The 15,724-nt window shown below is 42.7% G+C and overlaps 1 protein-coding gene and 1 long non-coding RNA gene across 5 annotated transcripts; both read left to right on the top strand.

Annotated features, from left to right (window-relative positions):
- The first annotated feature begins 28 nt into the window (after positions 1-28).
- LOC131911220 (uncharacterized) lies at positions 29-4,326 on the top strand. The gene is made up of 2 exons (XR_009379301.1): positions 29-366; positions 2,274-4,326. It is a non-coding gene; the product is annotated as an uncharacterized LOC131911220 (long non-coding RNA).
- A 2,961-nt stretch (positions 4,327-7,287) lies between these two features.
- Fam217a (family with sequence similarity 217 member A) lies at positions 7,288-15,597 on the top strand. 4 transcript variants are annotated; one of them, XM_059263174.1, is made up of 8 exons: positions 7,288-7,333; positions 7,379-7,562; positions 8,514-8,610; positions 10,352-10,433; positions 10,553-10,566; positions 11,305-11,379; positions 11,463-11,533; positions 14,034-15,597. In XM_059263174.1, the coding sequence occupies exons 3-8, from the start codon at positions 8,548-8,550 to the stop codon at positions 15,259-15,261; spliced, it is 1,533 nt and encodes a 510-aa protein (XP_059119157.1). In that variant the 5' UTR covers positions 7,288-7,333; positions 7,379-7,562; positions 8,514-8,547; the 3' UTR covers positions 15,262-15,597. The 4 variants fall into 4 exon arrangements, with proteins under 4 accessions (XP_059119157.1, XP_059119154.1, XP_059119155.1 ...); XM_059263171.1 differs by lacking the exon at positions 7,288-7,333 and having other exon boundaries at positions 7,385-7,562; positions 11,466-11,533; XM_059263172.1 differs by lacking the exons at positions 7,288-7,333; positions 10,352-10,433; positions 10,553-10,566 and having other exon boundaries at positions 7,385-7,562.
- Positions 15,598-15,724: the final 127 nt, after the last annotated feature.

Raw genomic sequence — 15,724 nt, forward strand, 5'->3', positions numbered from 1 at the left:
ATAATGGCCCAGGTTATTGGCCTGGAACTCTCAGAGCTTGTTCTGCATCTTCAAAGCAGAGAAAAGCCGCCCATGGAAGGTATCCTATCAAATAATTCAGAGATATTCCACAGAAATTCCAATTTCCTGTCTGGATATGGATGAGTTCTGAGGAGAAAAAGCGAGTTTTTCCTAAAAGGAAACCAATTGGTGTGCACGTAGCCCATGCTGTCTCACCATTCTAGAGGCCTTGTACCTGGTGTGTGCATAATTAAGACTCCATAGACCTAGGAGGTCCCAAAGAGAGTGATTACATCAGCACTGCCCCTGTAGACACGAGGAAGAGCTCTATGGTCCTAAACTAAGGAGATGTCCAGATTAATACAGGTAAGGGGACTGTCTGCTTTTTACTCTTTTTTTCCAGATTGCCAAAGGAAACAAATAAACCTCTTTAGTACTAGTTTTTCTCCACTGTAGACCAAGGAGCAGAGGATAACACAAGTACCAAATAACAATAAAACCCCAAACTTCATAGACCAGCTAGAACAACTGAGAAGCAACCAAGAACCACTCCTCAGTTTTTGACAAAATGCAAATAGCATGTTAAAGTTGCCCCCCTTGATTTTAAATCCACCAGCCAGTCAGGACACTAGGGTTCCCTTATTTCCAAAGCAGTGTCCCCCGAGAGCAAAACAAAACAGTGGATTTCACTGGAAAAGCAGATACATATTCATATAGGAAAACACTAAGAATGGGCACATTATGTTTTATTTATTGACTGGCCTGGAACTCCATATGTAGACCAGGAAGGATGGCCCCAAACTTGCAGAGATCTGCTTGCCTCTTCCTCATGAGTACTAGGATTAAAGGTGTGCACAATTCTGCCTGACTGACAATATGCTCTGAGTTGTTACTCTAAGTAGCACTTGATGGAATGTTCATAGTTAACTGAAGCTATGGACATTGGCTGAAATCAGAAGTAGGTCATGATTGTTAAAAGTTATCCTTGAAAAAAAAATTGACTATTACCAAGAAGAGAAAACAGGAGCTGGAAAGATGACGAAGTAGTTAAGAGCACGTCATTTGCTCCTCTAGGAGAGGACCCGGGTTTGGGTCTCAGCACTCACATGGCAGTTTACAACCATTTGTAATTCCTGTTCCAGGAGTTCCAACACCCTCTTCGAGCTTCTGCAGGCTCCAGGTACATGTCGTGAACATACATACATGCAGGCAAAACACTCATCCATATAAAATAATACAAACTTTAAAATAAAATAAAACTCTAAAAACAGAAGACAATATAAAATGCTGATGAGGGGCCAGAGATGGGAACTTTAAAATCCCCTTTCTTTGTTAGTGAAAATGGAAATTAGGACAATAGTCATTGAGAAAAACAGTACTGGGTTCATCCAAAACTTTAAAAACAGAACTAGTGCAAAACCAGCCATCCCACTTCTAGGTAACCCAAAGGAAATCAGACTCTTATGTCAAAGAGACACCTGCATACCTGTGTTCTTCAAAGCACCGTAACAAGAGCCAGCATATGGGGACTAAGCCTAGCTAGCTGTCCATCAACAGATAAATGGATAAGGTGTACATAGGCTGAGCCTGGTGGCCTTTAATCCCTGCACTCAGGAAGCAGAGGCAGAGGCAGGCAGACCTCTGTGAGTTCAAGGCCGACCTGGTCTACAACGGGTCAAAAAGAAAAAGGACTGTCCATATACACATTAGAATACTATTCCGTCCACTTTATTGTGAAACAAATCATCTAATGTTTTTTTTCTTTTGGCCCGGTTTTGATGTTTTTACGATAAGAAGGACTTGTGGGAGCCATTGTCGTTTGCTTTGTTTCCAAGCATACTGTGGTGGAAAGAACTTGGGGCTGGGAGCTCAGTGAGGCAGAAAGACTGGCCATACACTGCTGACTACACCTGATGGTCTTGGTCCAAGCTCCTAGGTAGGGCCCAGCCTGCAATTCTGAGACTAGATGCAACAAACGCTTGTGTTTTTAATCTTATTTCCAATCTTTTTCTCCAATGACCAATACCTTCTCAAACCATGTATTTGATGAGAGAATTCTGCTGTGCCCAGTACCCTCCTTGCCTTGCTGCAGGAGATGGTGAGTTGCTATGCCAGCCAAGTGGCAGCTTAGGCCCTGCCGCCAGCCTTATTAACTAAATTGATCCCGCAGCACAGAGCAGCGCAGGGCAGGGCAGCACCCAGGGTTCTTTTTCTTCAATTACAGCTAGCTCTTAGGTAACAGGCAATTCCCTTTCTTTCTTGTTGTTTCAAAGAGGGCTCCCGTGTCTCCGGAGCACCTTCCACTGCCAGCAAGCCACAGCTGTGCGTTTGACAAGGCCAGCTGGCTCCCAGAAGGCAGAGTGTTCAGCAACGTTCAGAGAGAGAAGATCATCTCCAAGTTTCTCAAAGGAAGCCTCCTAAAGAGAGTGTTTGGCTCGCAGCAGCTGAGATGGGAGAGCCCCAACTCCCAGAAAGAGGATCCCAGCCCAGCATGTCCTAGCACCAGAAAGTAAGTCCGTATTGCAAAGTAGACCCAAACTCAAAGTAAGCTCATCCCAGATGGCCAGGAAAACACCTCTGTACCGGCATCCAGAGAACCAGAAGGCTTAGGAGGAACCGCAAACCCAGGGGCCAGGTCCAGCGGTAAGAGCAAAATTAAACAGGAAACACGTAACTGAGAACGTTTTCAAAGTACCACCTGTAACACCGGCATAGGATGTGGGATTCACCGATGTGTGTGCTTCTCTTATTTGGGGAAATGTTTTTAAATACATCACTGCCATCCACGGTAGGAATAAGTAGATTTGAAACAAAATTCCTTATATTTTTTGGAATAAAATGGTAGCTTCCCAAATCAGATAGTTTTGTTAAGGAAGCACACACTAAAGGTTAATATTGTTGTTTATTTGTTTGTTTGTTTTGTTTTGTTTTTCCAGACAGGGTCTCACTATGTGGCTCAGGCTGTCCTGGAACTCACTCTGTAGACCAGGCTGACCTCCAACAACACAGATATCCACCTGCCTCTGCCTCCCAAGTGCTGGGATTAAAGGCATGCATCACTACTCCAGGCAAAGATTGAGTTTTAAAATAAAACTTTAAAATAGAAAATGAAAAAAGAAATCCTTCAAAGTAAAAACATTTAACTCATGTTTCTTTAAAAGGAATTATTCAAACACAAGAAAGCTAGGATACTCATGATTAATGATCATAAAAAAACAAAACCTTAAGTTGGGAAGAAGAGAATCAGCTACTAATGAAAGGCACAGATGGGGGAAGGGATAAAATCAAGTTATTAATCTAAAGCGTATGCTAAGTATCATCTGTCTACCAGTGAGTGATTTGAGATGTTTCCCACTGATCGAATATATGTATTTTTAAAGTATTTGTTCACATTTTTGTGTACAGGTGTTTTGCCTCCAAGCATGTCCGGGCATGCATGCCTGGTGCCAAAGAAGAGGGCATCAGATCCCCTGGGACCGTAGTTATAGACAGTTGTGAGCTGCCACGTGGGTGCTGGGAATCAAACCTGGGTCCTTTGGAAAGGCAGCCAGTGTTCTTAACTGCTGAGCCATCTCTCTAACCCCTGATGGAGTATCTCATTTAAATACCACAGAAAAGGCATACTGTTAATTAGAAAATATTGACCAACTTTGTGAAAATGCTTACATAATCCTACTGAAGGAAATTCTGAGGTCATGCAGGTGAGTATTGAAATATGAAAGGCATTGAGAGATAGGCAGAAATGGAAATCTTTTTCCCTGAAGAATAACTAAGAAATGATGTTCTTGGCATTTCTTTGTGTAACCCAGGGCAATAAAGAGACACATAAGTTGAGGTGCTTTCCACAATAGTATCTTTCTGTCATCATTGTCCTCTCTGCCACAAGAGGAGAAGCTAAGGTGGGCTCTGTGAACCCTCTTAAGTTCCTGGCCAAGCTAAGGTGGGCTCACTGAACCCTCTTAAGTTCCTGGCCAAGCTAAGGTGGGCTCACTGAACCCTCTTAAGTTCCTGGCCCAGGGTTTGTTCTCATTTCCTCTGATCCAAACCTTCTGGCTCAGTGGTTAAAAGCATGCATTGTTCTTAGAGGACCTCAGTTCTAGTCCCAGCGCCCACATCAGGAAGCTCACAACAACCTGTAACTCCAACTACAGGGGACAGTCCTTTGACCTTCTCAGACACATAAGTAAATTAATAACAAAACTTCTCTGCTGTAGTTTGTAGAAAAAAAATGGTAAATACTACCAGACAGAGAATATTCACCTTATTCTAGTTCTGTTTTGAAAAAAAAAAAATGGTTTCCCTCTGTATTAGCTAAAGAGGAACAGAATTAAAGTAAGGCCATCTTGAGACTACTCCTAAGAACTGAATTCTGGGCATGGCCTTGAAGGCAAGTGCATTCTCTTTGGCCAATGGCTGACACTACTGTTAGGTCTAATGTACGAAGAAAATGGCCTGCTATCTTGCTTCCCCAGTGGACTAGAGCCAAAGCAGAACCAAGGGATTGGAGAAGTACCACTGTTTTAGCTGTTTTTATGTACTTAACTACTTACACTTAACTATGGCCTTTCACATTTCGGGACGAAGGGAAAGACAGCCGCAATTTTGATGCAATCAAAGCACGGAAGGAACATTCGAGTAGGGATGATAATCGGAAAGAGAGGCCTTTGAGAGGACAAAAGAGAACCTTAGAGGATGTACAAACCTCAGAGTGATTCTTAGGAACCTGGAATTGGTTCTAAGACAAAAGGAAAAGGCAGACTCAGAGACATTAAACAAGGAAGATGAGACCAAGTAAGCCAGATACATGAATGTTGCACATGCAACACACACACTTGTGCACATATAACTTCTGTTTCCTGAGGAGACAGAAGAAAAATCCCCAGCTACATATACTCTAGAAATGATTGGCTGGGAGTACGTGGTCCCCAGTTCACCATTTTTCAAGTAATTGTAAATTGAAAACAGTCAATACATTTACAGCTCAGGTTTCTCAGTTACAAATTAGGGACAACTAGGAGTAACTGCTTCATTGGATTGAATATTAAATAGGTAATTCATATAAAATGTTCGGCAGTATGGCCGGCACTCTTCATACACCATGCATTCTGGCAATTATTGTTTGGCAGTAATTAAATTAATTCAAGCATTTTCTGAATGCCTACTGTATGCCAGACATTCTGCTGGATTGGATAAGGGTAGATCTTGTCTTCAAAGTGTAGAAAAGAAATGTTATATATTTTGATGAAAAATTATTACATTAATAAATGGCTTACACAAGTCACTATAATACAACCCAAAGTAGCAGTCTTGGAGTGAGCGGACAGCTGTTCATTCTTCCTCAGCAGTCAGGAAGGATGAGAAGTGAGCTGGAACAATCTGACTCCAGTTTAATCCTGCAGGTTAAAAACAAAACAGAACCACTGATAAAAGGGAGAGTTCGGCAAAACTGTGGAATTATCTAACGTGATTGACATGTATAAGAAGTTAGAGAGGAAAGGTGAAAGCAATCTCTTCAAGCTGGACTGAAGAATGAAGATTTCCTTCTTCAGGCCTTGGGAGAACATCTGACAGAGCTGTATGTCAGAGCTACTAGATAGAACACAGCCCAGTGGAGGGAAGAGCCTAGACCTCCAAGAAGCCTGCGGGCAATGAGGCCTCCAGAGACTTTAGTCTTTCTTTTCATTGGCTGAGTGTGCCCCCACTATGGGTTCCACCCAGTTTTAAGTAAGGTGGGTAGCATAATGGATGGAGCAGACAAGGCCCTTCCCTCAGTACTGTGGATAAACAGATGATTTTTAAGGATAACAAGTAAATAGGGCTCATAAACAAGGCTGTGAGTTGTACAAGGAGTAAACATATAGGTCTATAAAATAGAGTATGGTAAATAGGAAGGGCTTCTTTAAACCTTTGGTGGTGGTGGGGAAACAGACTAAATGCAGAGAAAGAAGACAGACATCTATTGGGTGAGGTTGGAGAGTCAATCAAAGATCTTTGAAACTCTTGAAATCATGTTCAGTGTTTGTTATATACATGTATATGTATTTTTCTAGAAGATAAAAGAACAGGACTCCCATTCCTTCAGACATTAAAGAGCCAATGTATTTCAATACTTATTGAGCCTTTTGGAAATGAGTCTAGAGCCTAGTGTTCAGTCAGACAAACGTATTATCAACAAGCAATTTAAAAAAAAAAAATCTCTCCTCAAAGCTGGACATGGTGATACATCTCCTTAATCCTAGCACTTGGCAGCTCCAGAGACAGAGATCTCTGAATTTGGCCAGCCTGGTATATACAGCGGGTTCCAGACTAGCCAGGGCTACAGAGAGAAACCCTGTCTCAAAACCAAATCAAACAAAGCCCCTCAAATGTCATTAGTTTATTATACTGACTTTTTGTTTGTTTTTTTGAGACAGAGTTTCTCTGTGTAGTTTTGGTGCCTGTCCTGGATCTAGACCAGGCTGGCCTCAAACCCACAGAACTCTGCCTGACTCTGTCTCCCGAGTGCTGGATTAAAGGCATGTGCCACCACCGCCCGGCTTATACTGACATTTTTAGTAGTCATTTACTTATATATAGAGTGGCTCTTAAAAATTTTCCTTATACCCAACTGTTCTGGGAAAAGGCACTTATATGTATATAAGTTCAATTATAGTGTATATTATATATAGAGAGATAGATTATTTTTCTTTTCCACTTAATTTGTGGAGGTGGCAAGAGATGCTCATTTGGGGTTACAAAACTGGTCTCTTACAATATAAACGTATCCTAGACAGGAAAAAAAAAAAAAAAAAAAAAAGAGGTGGGCTTGGGATATTATTTGAATAGATGTTGGAATGGAGGTCTGTGGGTCAGGACCTGGGTACCACAGGCCTACTGGCCACTGCAAGAGTCCTCAACCCCACCCCGAGAAGGCCTGTGGAGCCTCACCAGGGCCAAGAAGGCTCACAGGTCACTAGGAAGCCCACAACCTTGGGAAGGAAAGCAATGGAGGAAGGCCCCTTTATAAAGGGCCTAAAAAGTCCCAGAAATTTTAAGGAGGCCTGAGAAGGACCAGGAGTGATCTAAAAGACCCCAGAAGTTTCCCAGAGGGCTAAGAAGGACTAGCAAAACCCGGGAGGATCTTGGGGAAGAAACAGGGGCCCCACAGGGGTGGGGCACCGAGGATGTCAGGTTGGCTGGACCATTGGCAAGGCTGGTGGGGCTTGGGGCAGCGCCACCGCAACCTGGCGGCGTCCCTGCGACCCCAAGAGGCTCGGGCCTGGGTGGAACGTGGAGCTCCGAGGTAGTTGCCGGGCGACGCGTCCTCCCGCGGCCGGCCTGGCCTGGCCCGGGTGCGACCCCGCCGGGGGCGCCCGCGGCTCGCAGCCGCCGCTCTCCCGCGACCCCGCCGGGGGCGCCCGCGGCTCGCAGCCGCCGCTCTCCCTGTCCTCCCGCCGCAGGAAGGCCGAGGCGCAGCCGGCCCCTGCCGAGCTCTTCTCGAAGCACAAGGAGGCGCCTGCACCCGGGGCTGGAGGCAAGGAAGACAACGCCGGCCAGGACACGTGGGTCTTCGAGGTGAACAAGTAAGAGCCCAAGCCACCCTGAAGGACTCCCTGACGTCCTGGGCCACGAACCCGGTGGAGGGAAGCTAAGGCTGCACACTCTGAACCGGAGGTCACAGAAGGTCTCCTCCAGCCCTTCCTCCGGGTGTGGTGCCTTACTGGGGGGCACACATCTGAGTGATCCCAATGGCGCCCCTACTTCTTAGGAGCCTGCTGCTTTCTGCGTTTTTCAGCCCCAGAGTCCCGCATGTATAGTGCAGTGGATCAGGTAGTTTGTTGGTTCATAAGCTGCCTGAACCTATACATATTTGCCGGAGACAACACTTTGTTAAACCGTTAGCAGATCTACTGGCTACTCCAGTGGTCTGTAGCTTTTCTGATTATCCAGACCTTAGTCTATAGCGACTGCATTAACATACAGCTCTCTATCTAATATGTTTGCCTTAAATACTACTGGGGCATTTTAGACACCAAATAGTTTGGTATTGGAAAACGCCTGGCCCTCTGAACCTTTTAGTGAAATATGCATGGGATTCTTGCCCTGCCTATGTGGAAAGGTTAGTTTGCTTTCAGGCGTGGCACATTTTGTTTTGAATGACTAAAAGCAGGCTTGGAATCTGTTTTTAAATTTGAGATAACTCACTGTATTTGTTTTTTCCCAAATTGTCTTACATTTTCTTATCTGATATCTAGCCTTTGGATCTCATTTCCTAATATCCGGTCACCTAGATGTTGCCATTTACTTTGTCTGTCTGGTCCGGTTTGCCACTGTTTCTAATGTTACACGGCCCCCTCTCTGCTTTCTAAGCTTTTTGTGGGTGGTAGCGTGGTGGTGCTGCTGGGATTAGAACCCAAGGTCTTTGACACTGAGCTACACTTCCAGCCCTTCTAAGCATTTTTCTTAACAAAACAGGCTTCTTTATATATCAATGAAAAACCTTCCCCTAAGTCTGCCTGTTCTACAACGTGCAGGACTTCAAGGGGACAGAAGAACAGTTCCAACAAAATGGGAAGAAAAAACAACGACAATTGTGGCACCAACCTTCTTGTGTCAAGCGTCTCTCAGGAGGTACGGCAGTGACCTTGAATTCGAGACTTTGGATGGCAGGGCCAGGGCTCCAGAGTCCTGCTGTGGTGATAACTCTGCTTTTGCTCTGTGAGCAGTTTCTGCTGAGCTTTCCCCTTATCAAATTTTGATCATCAAGTGAAAAACAAAACAACCAACCAACCAAAAACCCAGTTGAAACAAATGGAAATAATCTCATTAAGGATGGGACTTGTTATCAGTTAGGCAATGCTCTCCCTGTTTTTGTTACACATCAGTAAAGGTGTTTGGGATACCAAAAACAGAGCCAAGCCCTAACCCTAGAGAAATTGGCATTCTAGTCTTCTTTACCATTTGGCATGTTGGTTCCATATATAAACAGCTCAGTTGTCTCAATATCTCTTTCCCATTTCAACATAAGGATATGGTTTTCTCACATGTGATATTCCAGACGCCACTGTCCCAGGAATATGTAGCCCCAAGAAGCTTGAGCATCCACTGTGCTCTTTTCAAAATGCCAATAGCTGGTTCTCACCTTCATCTTTTTTAAAGGGAAATGATATTCTTTATTTTTATGGATATATGTGTTTTGCCTGCATGTATGTCTGTTCATATGCATCCAGTGCCTATGGAGGTCAGAAGAGGGTGTCAGATCCCCAGGACTAGGGTGACAGACAATTGTGAGTTAGGAGTTAAACCCAGATCCTCAGGAAAGGCAGTCAGTGCTCTTAACCCTGAGTCACCTTACAGGTCCCTTACCCTCATCTTCCTGAATTAGAATTTGTAGTGTTTTTTGTTTGTTTGTTTTTGTTTTTTTCCCAGTGCTTAAGACCAAATACAAACCTTAAGCATGTTACTCAAGTGCTCTGAAACCCTCAGTTGCGTTCCCTGTTCTGGTGATTCTCATGGAGATTGGCCTTATTTAGATTACTCAAGACAGTAGAAAAGTATTAATTTTGTTTTCAAAATCCCTAAAGATGGATAATCTGCAGCCTCCTTTATACACCCAAGTACCCACCGTATCAGGAGAAACCTCTCTGGGGGTAAATTAAATCTTCACACTGCAGTGAAGCAAGTTTCTTCTTCCACAGCACAAAGGTGCTACCTAGTAACGCCTAACATGTCATTTGCTTAGAGATTCACCAACAGAAGTTTTTCTCAGCTAAAGCACCTCGCCACTCTTTTCCAGAAGGAAGTTTTGGAATCACCTTCTACACTCACCCCAGTTTTCTCCCAGAATATCTGCCCAATAGTAGATATTGGTACTTTCCACTTATTTTTGGCTTTCTTTGTAATATTTTCTATGTGTTTCCTAATACCTAAAAATCCAGAATAAGCAGTGAGCTGGTTAGTATTGAGTATAACACAGGATTGGAGCTTTTCTGTAGTTGATGGAAGAAGCTGTGGTCTGTCAGGTCTGGCGCTCAGTACACAATGCTTGATTGATGAGCCATCACATACCAGAGACACACTGACGAGGATGTTTCATTGTATTTTAAAAATCAGTATTGAAAACCCATGTACCACTCTTTTTAACAAAACCATATATTGTAGATGCCTTTCCATCTCCCACCAAACAAGCTGGTAATGGTTCGGTAAGAGGAGGCCGCACACTCCTCAGAGATGTGCTTGTTGACCACCTACCTCTGCAGAGGAGGCAGAGGGAGCCCTCTGTCAGCCTTTACCCAGAGAAGATGTAAAGTGGTATACACGGGCTTTTAAACACCAATACAAACTTTATCCTTTAAAATGAATATTGTTTTAGAATCTCTCTCCATGGAACTTGGATTCAGAAGAACCCCTTGCTGACAATGAAAACCTTCCGCCTGGAAAGGATGGTCCGGCAGGTAGTGAGAAGCCCTGCATGTGTATATTATACCACGAGAATTGCACAGATTAAAGGATTTAAGATTTTAGCCTATTTTATAGAACTATTAATTGACATTTTTCATATATATTCTTTCAGGCAAAACTAACAAGGTAAGGATGTTTGGCTTAAAGTAACTCATAAAACATTCTACTTAAAAATTATTTGCATGCTCTTTCAAATTTTTCTCTTTCTTAAGGCTAAATTGAAATTTTATTTCCAGAGAGTTCTTTAAACAAGTCAAGACCTTTGCCATTTTACAGAGTTATACGTTGGTCATTAAATTACTGTTTTGGATGGTCTGGTAATACAGGCCTGTAATCGCAGGGACTTGGGAGGTGAAGGTGCAAACAGATGTCTATGGCACAGTTGGTTCAGGATTTGCTTGGGCAACTTAGTGAAATGAAAATGAAGCTGAAGCTACAGCTAAGTGGGAGAGTGCTTGCTTAGCATGTATGTGCAGGGCCCTTCCCAATCCCCAGTGTCACAAAAGAAAGAAAACTAAGATTGTTTACATTCGCTTTTTTCAGTATAACAATGTTGTAAATTGAACTTGGCAGCAATAAATACAGTTTTCTAGTCGTTATCAAAAGGAAAGTAATGTGTGCTCTTAAAATGCCTTGAAGCATTTGAAATGGTCAATATCCTCTTTTGTGGTGAAAATAATCTTTCCATGTACCCTTTATATCAACGTGTGAAACATTTAACTGTAAAGGTAGTATTAGTGGTATCTAAGTCTCATTAATTAACAGTGCCAAAAACAACAGAAAGTTGGGAGTACATTGGACTTTACTTAGAACGTGAATAGTAAACAGGTCTGTGTTGTATTCAAGTCTCCTGCTGCCTTGTAGAACCATCTGGAAACTCCGGCAGAACAGCTGGTGTTGCAGCTGACCATCTCAGAGCATGCTCACAGTAGAGTGCAGGTGCGATTTCTTCCTCACACTCTTCAGTTACTGCTGCTGAAATTCTCAAAGCTTTTAAACACTGTGTGTACATTTTGTATTAGCAGAACAGTAACCAAGGGGTATTTCAGCTATGGAATTCTCCTGTCAATAAAGGAAGTACCTTGGACAGCAGGTAAGAAAAATATCTCCTTTTTTTTTTTTTTTTTTTTTTTTTTGAGATAGGGTCTAACTGTGTAGGCCTGGCTGCCCTGGAACTCTCAGAGGATTAAGCCCAAGTATTGGTATTAAAGGTGTGTTCCACCAAACCTAGCAGGAAATAGATTATTAATATTTCACTGAAATAAATTTAAATATACCCATTAATTACTTGAGATACAAAGATCAAATACTTCCAGGGAGAAAGATATCCTGTGCAAATAATAGGAAATTATAGAAATTCACTCTAAAATAGCAAGTGGCTACAGACAGTAAAAACTGCCAGTGTATGTGTACTGAATGAACCCTTACAGTGAAACTGGATGGATGGAGCTGGGCTTCTTACTGGAGGGAAAGGAGATGTGGCACGAAAGTACAATTCTCTATTCTAGGAACTACTTAATTCCATACATATAAACTCATCCAACCCACCTAGAAGTCTGACAGGGTAGCTTGCTGCCAGCGTTCCTCTTTGACAGGACATGGGGGGGGGGAGGGTGAAAGTTAAGAAACTTGTCAAACTCTCCCATTAACGGTGGTAGATCAGGGTGTGGACACAGCTGAATTCGAGCTCACAGTCATGACAGCATATCCTCTCAGAAGACCTTCGCTGGGTTTGAATTCTTGTTTTCAGGCTCATTTTATTGTGTGTTAGCAGCCAGACTGCTTCGAAACGATTCAGATTAGTAACATGTGATTGAGACCTTTTACTGGGCACTGCTTTGTGTCACTTTACACATGGAGTATTCCTAGTTAATGGCTATCTTGAGTTCTACCCCTCTTTACTACAAGTGTAACAATAGAGTGGCTCACCAGGGTGTGAGCATCATCCCCTGGTCAGAATACTTCCTGCATGAACCCCAGTGTAGAGCTTGCCTTATGTTCAAGCTTGATGGGACAACCAAGACACAGGGAATTGGAGGGACTAGTCCTAATGGAATGGTGGAGCTGAAGGAGATAGGAAAGCCTACTTTTACCAGAAAGAACTGCTGGGAACAAGGATTTCAGGCTAGAGGTCAAATGAAGGGCACTGCATTTTATCAGAGCAAGCACCAAGTGTGGCAGCATGGTGCAATGGTTAAGACACAGCATGAAGTTCCACCACTCACAGGTGTGTGAGTTAGCTACTCTCTATCAGTGAATGCTGAAATTAAAGAATGTGGTGAGGAGTAACCAGAAGAATGTGTTTATTACATTCTTAAGAGTTTGGTATCAATGAAGTAGTTTACTAGTTTTTCTCCTCAGTCTGTTATCAATAAGTAAAGAAAGTGGTGGCATAACAATAACTTACCTTCAGTTTGGAGAAGTGTTTACAGTTCAGCCTTAAGAAAGTCCTGCTTCTCAGAGCAGCCCTGGCTGAGATGCGCTCCGAGAAGATGCCCTCCCCATGCTGCTCTCTCCCTAGTGCCAAAGGCTTCCCCTCTGATGTTCCTCTCTCCTGCTGTACTACTGGGGCTCCTTCCTCTCTGTTAATAATCATAGATTTCAAATGACTTTCCTGTGGTGTTTCAAAGGCAAGGTAGCATTCCCAGTATTCCCAGCTAAGTGACCATTTTAATCACTTTTTCTACAAATGAAAGTATTTTTCAAAGATTTAGATTGATATTTTTATTACATGTTGAACCTAAAAGAACTAAGAAGCCTTTGAGACTGTCAAGAAGGTGCATGAAATCTTTCAATGTTAGTATTTCTAAATTATCCCTCCCGCCCCGTGTGTGTGTGTGTGTGTGTGTGTGTGTGTGTGTATGTGTGTGTGTGTGTGTGTGTGTGTGTATGTGTGTGTGTGTGTGTGTGTGTGTGTCTGTCTGTCTGTCTGTCTGTCAGTCTGTCACTGCTGTCCAGGCTAGACTCACTTAGGCTCAAGCTGTCTGAATGCCTTAATTTCCCACGTAGCTAGGTCTGCAGGTGGGGGTTGCTGCTCCTTGCTCTCCAGCTGTCTTTAAAATAAGCAAACATACAAACAAAACCAAACCTAACTGAAAACTCAATGTTCCGTGGTTTGGCTCCACCCACCCCCATTTAATTGTGGGCTTAATTGTGCTTGCACAAAGAGTTGCCCACCAGTTTTTTAATGTATACCTTAAGACATTTATGTAGTTGCATCTAATTCAAGTATACTTGGAAACTAACATTTTAGAGGTAGCTACATACATGAATGCTAAACTAAACATTAACCTGTCTTTGATAAAGGTTACTAATATTATTTTTAGAGATTTTTTTTAACATCTATGAGTATTTTGCCTGCATGTATGCATGTGTGCCATATGAATGCCTAGTGTCCATGAAGAGGGCATTGGATCCTCTGGAACTAGAATTATCAATGATTGTGAACCACTGTGTGGGAGCTGGGAATTGAGAACCCAGGTCCTCTACAAGGGCAAGTGCTCTTAATTGCCCAGTCATCTCTCCAACCTCATCATTTAATAGCATTTTAATTCTAGTCAACAAGCCTCTAGTTAATGAAGTTTCTTTTTAAGGGAATTTAAAAACTCTTCAGTGGAAACTGGCTTCAGTGCATCCAACAGTCCCAGGCTCTTCACCCTAAACCACTCATTAACAAGTATTCCGGGTTTGACAGCCAGCAAGCAAGTCAGTCCTTATCCTGGCCAGTCAGTGCCAGCAGGGCTCTGCTGGCCCTATGCCGATGGAGACTTTCTTAAGGATAGAAATGAGTTTCGTCTTAACTCATGCTCAACTATGGAAAACAACAATGGTGACTCTTTATCCGTTTCAAATTGGAATTTCAAATACAGAAACAGCAGTGTGGAAGAAAATGTCACAGATGAAAGTGACTTATCAGAAAATGAGAAAATGAATGACTCTTTGCTCAGCTATTTTAAAAAGATGGACCTGAACTTAAAGCCAGAAACAATAGAACACATGGAGAGATCTTTCCCAGAGGAAGCAAACGGAATGTCTGCATATGCTGACTTTCTCCCTGCTCCTTTCAACACTCTGGACTTACACAAATTTGCCCTCTCAAAGTGTGAAAATTGGAAGGCAGTCGTAGACCCTCCAGAAAGCTCCATTGAGCGGTTAATAATTCGTTTATTGGAACTGGAAAGATTACAACATATGACCATCCAAAAAGAGAAGCCGAGGCTGCAAAGCACTTTCTACAGCTCCATGTTTTCAATGGCAGAACGACCTGCTTCCTCTAAAGCCATTGCACTGAAAGGCAGGCCACCGAAGTTTCCTGACACATTGATTCTACAGACCTCTAGTGTAGAGAAAAGTCGAGACAAGAGAAAAAACAGTTCCGGTTCTGGCAAGTCAGAACAAAATGTTTCCAGATGGAACTGGAGCAGTGCTGGCAAATGTAAGTTGAACTCTAGACCGTTGCTAAGATGTTCATCCACTGCAAAACAGTGTGTTGCTGCTCACGAGGACTTGAAGAATTCCAAAAGCTCCATTTTAAATCCTTGCCAGGAACTCCCACCCAAGCCTACTACTACCCAAGCAGCTCAACCACTGGCTAAAGTAGTCTCAACAAAATGTCTCCCACCAAGGTCCCCGGTGCCAGTGTCTCCCATACCCCTGTGTTTTCCTGAAAATCCAAAGGAAGAAATTAAGGTGCCAAAGACCAAAAGGAAACTTCACCGAAAAAGCATACTACTGAATAGACCTTTCTACATTCAGAAGCAAAACTGCTTATCGCCTTCACTTATAGCCAGGGGTAAGTGCTCACCCACTGACCAAAAATAGCTTCCATACATCTCAATGTGAGTAAATCTATTCCATGAAACCCAGCAAAAATATGGTTCATCATTGAGAAACAGGTATTAGAAATAAAAACCACCTCACCCATAAAAACATAACTCCTTAATATGATATGGGGTAGAGCTCATGACGTCACTGCTATATCTATACAGTCAAGGGCTTCCTCATTGACATATTGACAATCTTTTGTATGTTGTACTTCAAAGAAATGTCTCACTTAGTAAAGCAAATTATTCAGAAGACCGTTTTTTTGTGATTGTTTTCCAAGATGATTCCAATATTATCAATATCCAATTATCAATAAATAGTACAGTTAACTTATTCCGTTGCAGTTATGACTGTCTTATTCTAATATATAGTCAGGTAAGAGTTGCAGTTCCCTGAAGTGATTTTTCTTAGTTCTTCCTGTAACACTTACAGATCTGAAGGGGAAGGTATCCTGGCAATC

The sequence above is a fragment of the Peromyscus eremicus genome, chromosome 5 (genome assembly GCF_949786415.1).
Source record: "Peromyscus eremicus chromosome 5, PerEre_H2_v1, whole genome shotgun sequence".
Lineage (NCBI taxonomy): Eukaryota > Metazoa > Chordata > Mammalia > Rodentia > Cricetidae > Peromyscus > Peromyscus eremicus.